This window comes from Ammospiza caudacuta, chromosome 1 (genome assembly GCF_027887145.1).
Source record: "Ammospiza caudacuta isolate bAmmCau1 chromosome 1, bAmmCau1.pri, whole genome shotgun sequence".
Lineage (NCBI taxonomy): Eukaryota > Metazoa > Chordata > Aves > Passeriformes > Passerellidae > Ammospiza > Ammospiza caudacuta.
Window position 1 is genome coordinate 156,997,579 of NC_080593.1, and position 14,972 is coordinate 157,012,550.

General features: G+C 58.0%; 1 protein-coding gene across 2 annotated transcripts in view; it reads left to right on the forward strand.

Moving 5' to 3' along the window:
• The window catches only part of SCRIB (scribble planar cell polarity protein), a 128,287-nt gene extending 116,017 nt beyond the window's left edge, over positions 1-12,270 (forward strand). The window contains exons 41-46 of one of the 2 annotated variants that reach the window (XM_058802379.1): positions 419-568; positions 1,302-1,441; positions 1,647-1,684; positions 2,809-2,883; positions 6,071-6,122; positions 9,967-12,270. In XM_058802379.1, coding sequence (XP_058658362.1) covers positions 419-568; positions 1,302-1,441; positions 1,647-1,684; positions 2,809-2,883; positions 6,071-6,122; positions 9,967-10,133 — 622 coding nt within the window. In that variant the 3' untranslated portion in view covers positions 10,134-12,270. The remainder of the gene's footprint in view (positions 1-418; positions 569-1,301; positions 1,442-1,646; positions 1,685-2,808; positions 2,884-6,070; positions 6,123-9,966) is intronic. The other variant, XM_058802370.1, reaches the window with a different exon arrangement.
• Positions 12,271-14,972: the final 2,702 nt, after the last annotated feature.

Here is a 14,972-nt window from a genome sequence, read left to right on the forward strand (position 1 = left end):
GGGCAGCCACAGCTGGTCCCTTCCCTGGGGCTGGAGCTGTTCCTGGTCCCTCCATGGGGCTGGAGCTGTTCCTGGTGTCTCCCAGCACTGGGAGGTGTCCCCTGGATGTGGCCTGATCCCCCGGATGTGGGCACTGATGGGTGCTGCCGTCCTGGGCACCATCCCAGGCTGCCCCAGGGGTTCCTGCTGCCCCAGCAGTGCCCATTGCTGGGTGGGATCAGACCTGGGACCAGCCCAGCCCAGGCTGCCCCGTGTCAGAGCCGAGTTTCCCTTGCCCAGGGTTTGTTGCTGTATCTGTTTCTTTCTTTTCCTGTTCTTGTCTGCTGCAATGTTCATCACCATCATCTCTTCGTCTCCTCCTCCTCCTGTTCCTGTCCCTCCTGTCCCTCCTGTTCCTGTCCCTCCTGCTGCTCCTCAGATGCTCAACCCTTGAAGACAGTATTAAGCAGTACGAGCAGGACCTGGCCAGGAGGCTGTACCAGTCCAGGCAGAGAGCAGCTGCTGCTGCTGCCCCAGGGCAGAGCCAGCCCTCGAGAGCCACCCCTGGGGCAGGAGGAGGCCAATCCAGGTGTGCACAGCTGCATGCTCCTGTCTGTGTCCCCAGGCCAGGGTCAGGAGGCCAATCCAGGTGTGCACTGCCCTGCTACAGCTGCATGCTCCTGGCTGGGGGCTCCTGGGGCAGGACCCGGCTGGGCCCTGGTGTGACCCCAGAGAGCAGGGGGGTGCTGGGGCTGATGGGGAGGAAGGGACAGACACCCCTGATGTCTCACAGCTGTGGGGAGGAAGGAACAGACAGCTCTGATGTTTCCCAGCTGTGTCACAGGGTCCCAGAGGGGTTGGAAGGAACCTTAGAGATCACCCAGTTCTACCTCCTTCCACACCTTTCACTATCCCAGGGTGCTCAGGGCCCCATCCAGCCTGGCCTCCATGCTCTCCTGCTGGCACAGGAGGGTTCAGGTGCAGCACAGGGCAGGATGAAGCCCCAGCACTGATCCTGCCTGTGTGATCCTCACAGTTCTGTCCCCAGCTCAGGTCCCTGTCCTGTTTTTTGGCACTCTGGGGCTGCCCACAGTGTGCTGGTCCATAGCTCCAGGCTCTGTGTGTGTGGCACAGGTGCTCCCAGGTGTGTTTGGGGGTGGCAAAGGACAGCCCAGCTGTGCCCCTGCCTGCCCTGGGAACCCTGGGGGGATTTGTGCTGAGCCCAGGGCTCTGTCCCTGCTCTGTCCCTGCCCTGTAGGGTGGCTCTGCCCCCTCAGCAGCACTCACAGCTCCTGTCCCACCCCTCTCCCTGTTCCTGGCAGGATGAAGTCCCTGGAGCAGGATGCCCTCAAGGCCCAGATGGTCATTGCCAAGTCCAAGGAGGGCAGGAAGCGCAGCCCCCTGGAGCAGCTGGCAGAGTCGCCGTCCCCTGCACCCACACCGTCACCCACGCCCATGGAAGGTACGGGGCAGGGACAGGGGGCAGTTCCTGCTGATAGGGGGCAATTCCCTCCTTCTGGGGGCAGTTCCCTGCTTCTGGGGGGGGGGGGGGGCAATTCCCTGCTTATGGGGGCAATGCCCTGCTTATGGGGGCAATTTCCTGCCTCTGGGGGCAATTCCCTTCTTCTGGGAAGTCACTGACTGTGCCCTTCTGTCCCCCCCTGCAGATTGCAGCCCCAGGAACGTCACCTCCCCAGGAAGGCTGGTATGGTGTTCTGCTTGCCTTTGTCACCTTTCCCAAACCCTGCCATTCCTTTGTCACCTTTCCCAAACCCTGCCATTCCTTTGTCCCCTTTCCCAAGCCCTGCCATTCCCTGGTTGTTCAGGCTGGTGTGGTGTTCTCCTGCCTGCTTTTGTCACCTTTCCCAACCCCTGCCATTCCTTTGTCACCCTTCCCAAATCCTGCCATTCCCTGGTTGCTCAGCTCTGCTGGGAGCTCTGGGCCCCTCTCAGCCCTTGCTGCATGGTGCAGGGAAGGGAGGGGATCTGTGGATGGAACTTGGCCAAACTCCTGGCCAGAGGAACTCCCCCCCTTATTGCAGCTCCCAGGGCACATCTGCTCTCTGTCCCCTGTTCTATGGAGCCATCCTTTCTGTGCGGCTTCACCTCCTGGTTCAGAAAGGTTTCCACCAGGTCCAGAAAGCCTTTCCCTGGTTCAGAAAGCTTTTCCCCAAGTTCAGAAAGCCTTTCCCTGGTTCAGAGAACCTTTCCCTGGTTCAGAAATCCTTTCACTTCCCCTCAGGGACCTTGGCCCTGTGTTTCCCCAGAGCACAGGGCAGACCTGCAGCTGCAATCAGCATATTCCCTTTCCTAGCCCTGAGTAAAAGCCATGGGGCTCTGTAGCACAGCCCTGTAAGAACTAGGAAGAGCAGGGAAAGCAGCTGCAGGGAGGGAGCCTTGTCCTGCCAGGCCACCCCATAACCCAGCCCTGGGTGAGGTCCTGACTCTGCCCTGGCTGTCAGGAGCCTTGCCATGAAGTTCCCCAGAACCAGCTTTGCCCCCTGCCCTGGTGTGCACTGACATTTCACTGGGGCAGGGGATGCTTCCTCTGGGGCTCACACCCCTCCTGCCCCCAGGAGAGCTCCAGGGCAGTGTCACAGGGCTGTCCCACGTCCCAGGGCTGTCCCAGGATTGTCCCACATCCCAAGGGTGTCCCAGGGCTGTCCCACATCCCAGCTCTGTCCCACATCCCCTGCCCAGGCTCTCCTGCCTCTCCCTCTGCCCCTGCTGGGCTCTCTGCTTGCCTTGCTCATCGTGCTGCTGCCTCTCCAGCCCTTCCTCTCCCTCACTCTCTCTTCTCTGTTTCTTCCCCTCTGCTGTCCCTTCTAGTCAATGTCTGAAAAGAAGTTTGACTACCGGGAATTTGCTGCTATTCCTTCCTCCAAACCTGTTTACGAAATCCAGGTACAAACTGCATGCTGAGCCCCCTCTGCACAGCCCAGGCCCTGCTCTGGTGCAGGAACTGAGGCTGAGGGGTTTGGGGAGCCCTCTGCAGAGCCCTGGGGCAGGGACACCAGTCCTGCTGAAAACTGGGGGCTGCCTGGAGCCCCCAGCCAAGAGGAGTTAGGGAAAGGTTGGTCCAGGGGGTTTTAAAATGAATGACAAAAGCTTTGCAGATAGAAAACAGCTCCATCTTCACCAGAATGGCTCCTGAAATAGTGTTAAGTGAAAGATGAGAACTGAAAGGGAAGAAAAAGTGACAGAAATGATGGCTAGCAAATGCCAGATTGGAGCAGATGTAACTTGCAGCTGGGCTGTGCCTGTGTCCTGCAGCTGGGTGTTCTCAGGCTGTAATCCTGCTGGCAGTGAGCTGTGGGGTCAGCACCTGGTTCTGAGGGTGAGAGCCATGCTGAGGTGCTTCTCCCTCCTCACATGGGCTGTTCTGAGCTCTTCTGTCATGGGTTGCCAGCTCTGGAGGTGACCCTGACCCCTGGCCCTGCTCTGGGGGCCACTGGAACCAACCTTGTAGGGCTGGGAGCTGAAACTGGGTCAGTCAGGCCCTGGTGGCATTGGTGACAGCTGAGTTGGGCAGGTTCCCTGTGTCTGAAGGGTTTGGGTGGGTTTTTAGTGTCTGAAGGGGTTTAGGTGGGTTTTTGGTGTCTGAAGGGTTCTGGGTGGGTTTTTAGTGTCTGAGGGGTTCTGGGTGGGTTTTTAGTGTCTGAAGGGATTTAGTTGGGTTTTTAGTTCTGTGTACAGAGCATGAAGCAGATTCAGGGCATGGAGAGCCAGCAAGCTCTGCTACACTGGGGGAGAGCTCGCTGTGGGGACACAAAGGTGTCACTGCAGACACAGAGGGGACACAAAGGTGTCACTGCAGACACAGAGGGGACACAAAGGTGGCACTGCAGACACACAGGGGACACACAAAGGTGTCACTGCAGGCAGGCTGGCTGTGTCGGAGTGCACTGTGCGGATTCTCAGGCACTCCTGCTTTATTTGGTGTCTGTTCCTCACTGACACCTGTCCCTCGAGGTGGTGCTCTGCTCCTGGAATCATCCCTCATTTTCCTGGGGTGCCTCCCTTTGGATCTGCCCTCTGCAGTGCCTCCCTTTGAGACGTGCCCTCTGCAGTGCCCTCCTTTGGGACGTGCCCTCTGCAGTGCCTCCTTTGGGATATTCCCTCTCCAGTGCCTCCCCTTGGGACATTCCCTCTGCAGTGCCTCCTTTGGAACATTCCCTCTGCAGTGCCTCCCTTTGGGATGTGCCCTCTGCAGTGCCCTCTTTTGGGACATACCCTCTGCAGTGCCCTCTTTTGGGACATTCCCTCTGCAGTGCCACCCTTTGGGATGTGCCCTCTGCAGTGCCCTCCTTTGGGATGTGCCCTTCCAGTGCCTCCCTTTGGGATGTGGCCTCTGCAGTGCCCTCCTTTGGGATGTGCCCTCTCCAGTGCCACCCTTTGGGACGTGCCCTCTGCAGTGCCACCCTTTGGGATGTGCCCTCGGCAGTGCCACCCTTTGGGATGTGCCCTCGGCAGTGCCTCCTTTGGGACATTCCCTCTGCAGTGCCCTCCTTTGGGATGTGCCCTCTCCAGTGCCCTCCTTTGGGACATTCCCTCTGCAGTGCCACCCTTTGGGATGTGCCCTCTGCAGTGCCTCCCTTTGGGATGTGCCCTCTGCAGTGCCATCCTTTGGGACGTGCCCTCTGCAGTGCCCTCCTTTGGGATGTGCCCTCTGCAGAGCCCTCCTTTGGGCCGTGCCCTCTGCAGTGCCACCCTTTGGGATGTGCCCTCTGCAGTGCCACCCTTTGGGACGTGCCCTCTGCAGTGCCCTCCTTTGGGAGGTGCCCTCTGCAGTGCCCTCCTTTGGGACATACCCTCTGCAGTGCCCTCCTTTGGGACGTGCCCTCTGCAGTGCCACCCTTTGGGACATGCCCTCTGCAGTGCCCTCCTTTGGGACGTGCCCTCTGCAGTGCCACCCTTTGGGATGTGCCCTCTGCAGTGCCCTCCTTTGGGACATACCCTCTGCAGTGCCCTCCTTTGGGATGTGCCCTCTGCAGTGCCCTCCTTTGGGATGTGCCCTCTGCAGTGCCTCCTTTGGGATGTGCCCTCTCCAGTGCCCTCCTTTGGGATGTGCCCTCTGCAGAGCCCTCCTTTGGGCCGTGCCCTCTGCAGTGCCACCCTTTGGGATGTGCCCTCTGCAGTGCCACCCTTTGGGATGTGCCCTCTGCAGTGCCCTCCTTTGGGATGTGCCCTCTGCAGTGCCACCCTTTGGGATGTGCCCTCTGCAGTGCCCTCCTTTGGGATGTGCCCTCGGCAGTGCCTCCTTTGGGACATACCCTCTGCAGTGCCCTCCTTTGGGATGTGCCCTCTGCAGTGCCCTCCTTTGGGACATTCCCTCTGCAGTGCCACCCTTTGGGACGTGCCCTCTCCAGTTCTGTCCCAGTCGGGTTGGGACTCGCCACTTGAGCCCTGTGGTGGCTCCAGACCACCCCAATTCCCCAGGGACAGCCCTGGCTCTGCTGCAGCTGGGGAGGTGCCTCCACATCCTCAGGCAGTGTCTGTGGGTGCCATGGTTCACAGAATCCTGGGATGGTTGGGTGGGAAGGGACCTTAAATCACATCCCAGCCCAGCCCTGCCGTGGCAGGGACACCTTGCCCTGTCCCAGGAGCTCCAGCCCCATCCAGCCTGGGATCCTCGGGTAGTGCCAGGGATCCAGGGGCATTCACAGCTCCCTGGGCACCTGTGCCAGGGCTGCCCACCCTCACAGGGAACAATTCCTGCCCAGTGTCCCATCCAGCCTGGGATCCTCGGGTAGTGCCAGGGATCCAGGGGCACCGTGTGCCAGGGCTGCCCACCCGTGAGCAAGGATTTCTGTCTCATCTCCAGCACAAGTCTGCCCTCTTGCAGCTCACTGCCTTTCTCTTCCCTCTCTACTCTTTGTGCCTTTTGTGTTTCTTCCTCTCCTTCCTGCACGCACCAAGTCTGGGGCTTGGCAGAGGGGGCCTGAGCCAGGCACGAGGGATTCCAGCTGGAGTCTCTGTGGCAGTGTCCCAAATGGGCAGCGTCCCCTCTGTGTCACTGTCCCCGCTGTGTCAGTGTCCCCTCAGAGTGTTCCAGCTGTTCCAGGTGTGACTGGTCCCATTTCTCTTGCAGTCCCCTGATGCAGCTGATGACCTCAGGCACGTGGATGAGCGCAGTAACTCAGGTAAGCCCAGGCCAGGCTGTCCTGGCTGTCCCTGCTCTGGGTCTGGAGGGCTCCTGTCCCTTGTGGGACCCCCTGAGCCCCTCACCCTGTGCTGCCTGAAGCAATGCCATGTTCTGTCTGTTCTAGAATGACAGCTCCACGCTCACCACGTTCATTTTGGGTAGGAGATTTGCACATTTGCATTGTTTTCAGTGATGACTAATCTGTGTGCTGTGTTGCAAGCATGCCTGGTTTTCTCCAGCTTTGTCCTGGAGTGGAGTGGCAGCAGGATGTGGCAGGGAGGTTTTGGGCTCTGTCACCTGTTCAGTGTCCCTCATGCAGGGGCTGCAACAGGGAATGGTGCAGGTGAATTCATCCGAGGTGCGCCCATGGGCAGTGACCACCTCGGTCAGCAGGAGTTACAGGTGTGCACCTGGAGCTCTGGGATGTCCAGCTGGGCTGTGGGATGTCCAGCTGGGCTGTGGGATGTCCAGCTGGGCTCTGGGATGTCCAGCTGGAGCTCTGGGATGTCCAGCTGGGCTCTGGGATGTCCAGCTGGAGCTGTGGGTCTGTCCAGCTGGGCTGTGGGATGTCCAGCTGGGCTCTGGGATGTCCAGCTGGAGCTCTGGGATGTCCAGCTGGGCTCTGGGATGTCCAGCTGGAGCTCTGGGATGTCTAGCTGGGCTCTGGGATGTCCAGCTGGAGCTGTGGGTCTGTCCAGCTGGGCTGTGGGATGTCCAGCTGGAGCTCTGGGATGTCCAGCTGGGCTGTGTCTGTCTGTCCCACCTAACATACACCTGAGCCTCTCCCAGCTGCTCCCAGGGCCTGGGCAGAGCCTGCCTGCTATGTAGCCTCTAACAGTTGGTGCTGGTTTGCTTCTACCCTTTTTGCATGTTTCACCCCTTTATTAAAAAAAACCAAAAACAAACAATTCCTTTTATCTTGACCAATTCCTCTGAGTGCAGGCTGCATCCCAGACAGCTGAGCCACAGCTGAGCTGTTTCCTGAAGGAGGTTCTGCTCCAGGACTCTACACAAATGTACTTTCCTGAGAACATGATCTGTTCTTCATCCCTCAGAGCCATCCTTTGGGATGCAGTGCCTCCCTTTGGGATGTGAGCTCTGGATGATTCTCCTGAGGGTGTTTGTTCAGGCAGTGCAGGGATGAGAGCTCAGGGCAGGGCTGGGGAGCAGCAGCTGCTGCTCAGGGCATCCAGAGCTCACTGCTGCCTGTCCCTGCTCTGCTGGCCCTCACATGGGATGAAAGCCAGAAGGAAAATGTGGTGCTCATGAGAGGCCCAGCCCTGAGCCCTGAAGCAATGCTGAAATCACCTGTGGTGTGTGTGAGGCACACAAACAAGGTTTTCCCCAATGATCTGGAAAGGATGGAGGTGAGGATGCCAGTCAGCTCTCCTGGCTTTTTCAGAGACCCCATCCCCTCTCACTCTGCCAAGCAGAGCAGCATTCCAGCCAGCATAATCAGAATGGTCCTGGATTGTGGAATCATGGCTTTTTGACTCACAGCAATTCTGAAACCTTTTGCTAGCAAACCATTACATCAGGAGCTCCGAGGAAATCCAACTGCAGGAAGGTGTTGGCATCTCACTCCTCCCAGCACATCCCTGTCCTCTTGCCCATGCAGAAACATTTCCTTCCATTCTCTGCTCTGACTTCATGATCATAATCTCTTGAAGGGGTTTAAAAACCTTTACTCCAAGTTTTCCATGAGGCCATGGAGTTACTGAACGCAGAACAGCATTCTCAGGGTGGAACCATCAGTGTTCCCTTTGCTGTGACATGACTTATCCAGATCACCTGAGACTTCTGCTTCCCAGTCCTGTAACCTGAGGCTGCAGAACCTCCCCTGATGCTTTTATGCTGCTCCTGTTACTGGAAACCTGCCTGTGGGACCTGAGGAGCTGCATTTCCCTGTGCTCCTTACCCACTTGGGCTGTTCCTATGGAACCTGAGGAGCTGCATTTCCCTGTGCTCCCTGCCCACCTGGGCTGTTCCTGTGGGACCTGAGAAGCTGCATTTCCCTGTGCTCCTTACCCACCTGGGCTGTTCCTGTGGGACCTGAGGAGCTGCATTTCCCCGTGCTCCTGCCCACCTGGGCTGTCTGCTGTGGGCAGCAGCTGCCACAGGAACGGAGCCTCCCCATCCGGCCCCTGCCCTAATTGCTGCTGGCTAATGAACTCTGCAGCTCTGACACTCAGGAACCACACGTGTTCTCTCTGCCCTCCTGTGGCTTTAATTTATCCCTGTCCAGCCTTTTTAGCCACATCACTACTCCAAGGACTTGTGTGGCATTTTCTGGGGTTCCCTGTGGCAGGAAGGAATGAATCTGACTCCATGTTCTTAGAAGGCTAATTTATTATTTTATGATCTATATGGTATTAAAGAATACTATACTAAAACTATACTAAAGAATAGAGAAAGGATACAGACAGAAGCTTTAACAAGATACTAATTAAAAACTTGTGACTCTCTCCAGAGCATCAACACGGCTGGCTGTGATTGGTCATTAAGTTAAAACAATTCACATGAAACCAATGAAACAACCACCTGTTGGATAAACAATGTCCAAACACATTCCAAAGCAGCAAAACACAGGAGAAGCAAATGAGATAACATTGTTTTCCTTTTGCTCTGAGGCTTCTAAGCTTCCCAGGAGAAGAATCCTGGGCAAAGAGGGTTTTTCAGAAAATGTGATGGTGACAGACTCGCATCCATCCTGTTCTTCTCCAGACTTGCATTTCACAGGCTCTTTCCCACCAAAATGCCAACACAAAACTGGAATCTCTGGATTCATACCAGTGGCAATGCCTGTGCTTTCATCCCAGAATGTCCCCTGTCCCTGGTCAGGAGTGTCCCCTGTTTCAGCAGTCCTGATCTGAGAGCTCTGGTCAGAGCAGCTCCCTGCATCCAGCTGGGCCTGACACAGGGGGTGACCCTCACCTCCTTGTCCCTGTCCTTCCCTAAGGGTCTGGATCCTCCCATTCCAGCACCTGAGGCACAGCAGCTGTTCCACCATGCATGTGGTGCCCCTGCGTTTGAAGCCCTCCTGGCCAGCTGGGCCAGTCTGTGACCCAGACTCTGCTCCTGCTCTGTGGCAGAGGGACCCCTCAGCCCTGCAGGCCTGGGCCAGGGTGGATCCCTGCTCTGGAGAGCAGAAGGACACTCAGGACATTTCAGGACACTCAGTGTTCCATGCAGCTTGGCACTTCAGTCACATTCAGTGAACCAGGGCTGGTACAGGCAGGTGTCTTCTCACCCATGGCTTATCCTCCCCAGCACCCACAGTGTTCCTGCATGAGCGCTGGGTCACCAGGGGGTTACTGTGAGTGACTGAGACCAGTGCTGTCCCAAATCCAGCACCTGGGAATACCCTGGAACACCTCTCTGAAAGTGAGTGTGGACAGGGCTTGGGGCAGCCTGGGACAGTGGAAGGTGTCCCTGCCTGTGGCAGGGATGGAATGGGATGAGCTTTAAGGTTCTTTCCTACACAAACCATTCTGTCATCCTATGATAGCCTTGGCATCTGCATTAACTGTGCCAGCTGTGTGCTGCCAGAATCACAGCATGGTTTGGCTGGGAAGGGGCTTTTCAAACCCCCCAGTCCCACCCCTGTCCTGAGCAGGGACTCCTTCTATCAGACCAGGTTGGTGTGAGCCACAGCTCCCCTGGCAGCCTGTGCCTCACCACCCCCTCACAGGGAAGGATTTCTTCTCACCTGACTTAACCAGGGCTTTGTCCTCACATCCAAACCCCTCTTGTCATTGCAGCTCCCCGGGATTTCCTCTCAGGATTTCTCTGACTTAGCCCAGGGCTCTGTCCACACATCCGAACCCCTCTTGTCATTGCAGTGCCCCGGGAGCAGGACGGGCAGCCAGAGGAGGAGGAGGAGGAGGCGCTGGCAGCAGGGGATCCAGCAGCAGCAGCTCCCTCAGCCCTGGAGGACATGGCCCTGTACAGCAGCAAGAGGAAGCTCCGGCACAGCCGGCGCAGCCTGGAGACCGCTGTGCCCACATAGGTGGCCCTGGGCACTGGACTGGCCTGGCTCAGCCTGGCACTGGCCTGGCCTGGCACAGCCCCTCGGAGCTCCAGGGACAGCAGCAGGCTGCCCCCCTGCCTACAGACTCTGCAGGGGACGAGCTCCCCTGAGCTCTGTGGCCAGCTGACTCGTCTGGGGCCGTGGGCCGCCCTTGCTCTCACCCAACAGTGCACTGGGGCACATCCCAAACTGGGACAACACTGGACTGACTGCTGGCAGATGGAGAGGAGGGGTGGCCAGGACAGTGGGCAGATTTTTAGCCTGTAAATATTGTGTGTCGGGAAGAGTAGGACAGGGAGAATGTAGGAGTGTGAGAGTGTGTTGGGCTCCAGCTGTTACTGCCTCAGCTTGGGTTTTGTAGTGGTTAAAAGGAGCTTCTGCTCTGGTGGGAATCAGGAGAAAGGTCCAGCCTGCCTTTACTCCTATTTAATTTCCAGTCTTTTGCCAAAAAGCATCTCCTCCCAGCTTCTGCACTGTGTCACCTCACTTCCTTTGGGAGTGTTTGGGAATGGGAAGCTTGGAGGCAAAAAGAAGGAAAAACAAAAAAAGAAAAACCCACCAGAATTCCAGCAAAGTGCCTCCCTCTGCCACTGGCACTCTGTGCTCAAGGAGAGCAGAGGCAGCTCTCTGCCTCTGTCCTGGGGGGACTCTGCTCCTGCTGGGGCTTTGTGCTCCCTCCCGGGATGGGCACATCCCCTTTGTCACCACTGCAGAGCACGCGAGTGGGGAGCCTCTGCTGTGGCACTGGGGCTGAGCTGGTCACTGGGCAGGAGTGGGATGGGCTGGCAGCCAGAGCAGGGGTGCAGGGGTGTGTGACAGCAGTGGGGCAGCACAGGGGCACAGGTGTGACAGCAGGTACCTTAGGGGATAGAGTTCAGGAACTGGGGATGGGTAGAACGTGGAGTTGCTGGGGTCAGGTTGGGAGTTAGAGGGTCCTACACACGGAGATGGGGAGGCCACGGTGGCCACAGTGCTGGCTCTAGGGTGGGGTGGGATGTCACGGGTCCTGCTGTGCTGTGGTGTGGGCTGGCAGGGAGCACCAGGAGCAGGATGGGGCTGGCCTGTGCCTTGCAATAACCACACAGTTCCACTTTGCCAGCTCAGCAGCTTCAGGCCCCTTCCCATGGAGGACAGGGAAAATGCACGTTTGCCCACACAAGAGGGAAAAAGGAAAATGAGCAATGAGTGGGGGTGTGAGCCTTGGTTTCCACAGGTTCTGAATCATGTGAGCTCTGCAGATGTGGAGGTCACAGCTGCTGCTCCCAACTCTGCCATCAGCCTCTGCTGCCACTAGTGAAGGGAGACAACCCTTTTCTTTTTCTTTTATCACTGCCTCTCACCGTGAGGAAGGTCCGAGCTCGGCACAATCCCCTTCCCTGTCCATTGGTGCTCTCTGACTCCCCAGCAAGAGCAGGGTTGGACCTTGAGCCGCACAGTGGCTGGGCACTGACAGGCACAGCTGCTTGTATATTTGCTGAAGGAAAGAGCTGGATGCAGTTTTCTGGGTGCAGTTTTTTAGTTGAGCCTCTCCTTTCATGCCAAAATCCAGCGGATCATTTTAACTGACTCTGAACGTTTTGATTTTACAGACTTGTGAAGGGGAACTCTGATAATCTCACGCTGCAGCTGCAGCTGCCTCCATCATCAGCAATTTGAGCTTTTCCTTTTTAAATCTAATTTTAGCATTTGCTTTTTAACAAGAGCAGTTTTGGAAACAATCCTGGCTGGGTTTTGGTGACTAACTTGTGATTTTCTCTCCTTTCCCTGTGCGGTACCTGGTGCCAGGCTCTGGATTCTCTCCCGTTCTCTCCCAAGAGACTCCGAGGGAAAATTAGCGCATCAAGACTGTAACTAGTGAAATTTGTACAACCAAAGAAATCTATTTTGTGGTTCAAGGATAATAAAGTTTACTTTACATTTTAGAGCCTTTGGTCACAGTGGTTTGCCCTGTGTCAAGCCTGCAGTTTCAGTGTAAGGCTCTGCTGGTGGTTGTTACTCACTGCATAATCCAGCAAAGATGCTCCCGGTGTCCCTGCCTTTGGGAGCAGGAATTGATGCACACCCCAGTTACTGCCAGCTGAGAATATCAATATTCAGGGATGGGGAAAAAGAACAATATGAAACACAGTGATACCAGTCTTCAGTCTCTTGGCTTTCCTTATTTGGCTGTGTTAAAACAAAACAAAAACAAAACAAGAACCAGAAAGCTCCAACATGATTTTGTTTATATTATTAAAGTTTTTAAAAATAGTTTGACTATTTTGGGGTAAAATAGTCAAAATGGGGTAAAAGCCAACCCCATTTCCTGTAGCCCAGTCAGGTTTTCCTGAGCCTGGTTCAGTGGATGGGCACCATGCTGTGCCACCCCAGGGAAGGAGGAGCAGTCTCAGAAGAGGGTGGATTGTGGATTTCCTTTTCCTGGAGCCAGGGTGGTGCCAGAGCTCAGCCTCAGTGCTCCACCTGTGTGACAGGTACAGCTGGAAAGGGGCCTTGGCCATGGCACAGCCACTCCTTGGTCAGTGAGGGCTCAGAGCTGCAGCTGCCAGCCCCACACAGGCTCTGTGCTCAGCTCCTGGGCTGGGTTTGATTTATTTGTTTATTTATCTGCTCTCTCCCCTGGGCCAGGCTCACTGCCAGGCTCCTCTCTCAGTGTGTATCACTTGTCCCCCAAAACTGGACCCTGATTAGGTAATGGGAAGTGGTTTACCCCTTCAGACAAAGGTAAGCACAGAAACATCATCAGTGGGAATTGTTTATTTAGGGATATTAATGTAGGCATGATTCATGTAGGGTTGCAACTAGATGGTCTGTAAGACCCCCTCCAAGCCCAACCATGCTATGATTCCATTATTTATGTAAATAGGAATATAAATCACCCAGTTCAGTACATGGGGAGAATGCTCTGCAGGGTGGCCCAGGCAAAGGGCAGAGCCCAGCTGGCTGGGCTGCAGGGTTTGCAAGGAACTCTTGCAGCCCTGAGCAGCAGCAGCAGCAATCCACAGCCAGGCCCTGGGAGATGGAGGGAGGGAAATGTCACATCTGGACACAGCTCCAGCTGTGAGCCTGCCCTGCCCTCTGACCCTGCCCAATGCCAGTTCTGGTGCCAGGAGTCAGTCCTAGCCTGTGAGCTGAGGGATGATGGCACTGCTGGTCCTTCCCTGCATTCCCCATAGAGAACAGTCTGGGATAACTGTGGGATTCTGCTCAAGGACTGCCCTGAGCAGACAGGTGGGGCTGTCCTGGAAGCTGCAAACCACAACAAACTCACCTGTGTGTCAGCTCTGGCCCTCGGAACACCCGGGGTTTGTCAGCTCTGGCCCTCAGAACACCCAGGGTTTGTCAGCTCTGGCTCTCGGAACACCCGGGACAGCCCGAGGGCGGGGAGTGCTGATCTCCAGCCTTGCCCACGGGTCACCGGCGGCTTCTGGAGAGCAGCAGCGACTGCAGGAGAGGAGCTCCTCTGGTAGCTGCTCTGGTCCTGCCAGGTGCAGTTTTTGTTGATTCTGCGCTTTCAGCCACCCTCAGTGACACCCGGAGCACCGAGAGCCCTGCAGGCCCTGCACGGCACCGCTCCCACCGCCGGGCCCTGGGCAGGGCCGCTCCCGGTTCGGGCCCTCCTGTCCCGGTGCCTCCCGTCTCAGTGCGCACCGCCCGTGAGCCGCAGCTCCCCGGGGACAGAGAGGCATCGGCGGGGATGGGATGGGCCGGGACGGGATGGGGACAAGCCGGGAGCAGCGGCGGTACCGGCAGGAATGGGATGAACCGGACCAGGACCCAGAGCGGCGGTACCGGCGGGGCCGGGCCGGACCAGGACCCAGAGCGGTGGTACCGGCGGGGATGGGATGAACCGGACCAGGACCCAGAGCGGCGGTACCGGCGGGGATGGGATGAACCGGACCAGGACCCAGAGCGGCGGTACCGGCGGGGATGGGATGAACCGGACCAGGACCCAGAGCGGCGGTACCGGCGGGGATGGGATGAACCGGACCAGGACCCAGAGCGGCGGTACCGGCGGGGATGGGATGAACCGGACCAGGACCCAGAGCGGCGGTACCGGCGGGGATGGGATGAACCGGACCAGGACCCAGAGCGGCGGTACCGGCGGGGATGGGATGAACCGGACCAGGACCCAGAGCGGCGGTACCGGCGGGGATGGGATGAACCGGACCAGGACCCAGAGCGGCGGTACCGGCGGGGATGGGATGAACCGGACCAGGACCCAGAGCGGCGGTACCGGCGGGGATGGGATGAACCGGACCAGGACCCAGAGCGGCGGTACCGGCGGGGATGGGATGAACCGGACCAGGACCCAGAGCGGCGGTACCGGCGGGGATGGGATGAACCGGACCAGGACCCAGAGCGGCGGTACCGGCGGGGATGGGATGAACCGGACCAGGACCCAGAGCGGCGGTACCGGCGGGGATGGGATGAACCGGACCAGGACCCAGAGCGGCGGTACCGGCGGGGATGGGATGAACCGGACCAGGACCCAGAGCGGCGGTACCGGCGGGGATGGGATGAACCGGACCAGGACCCAGAGCGGCGGTACCGGCGGGGATGGGATGAACAGGACCAGGACCCAGAGCGGCGGTACCGGCGAGGATGGGATGAACAGGACCAGGACCCAGAGCGGCGGTACCGGCGGGGATGGGATGAACCGGACCAGGACCCAGAGGGGCGGTACCGGCGGGGATGGGATGGGCAGGGCCGGGCCGGGAGCAGCGGGAGCGCGGCCCTGCCCCCTGGCGCCGTCACGTGACGCTGCGCGCTGACGCGCCCCGGTGACGCCGCAGTGACGCGATCGTGACGCGACAGCGG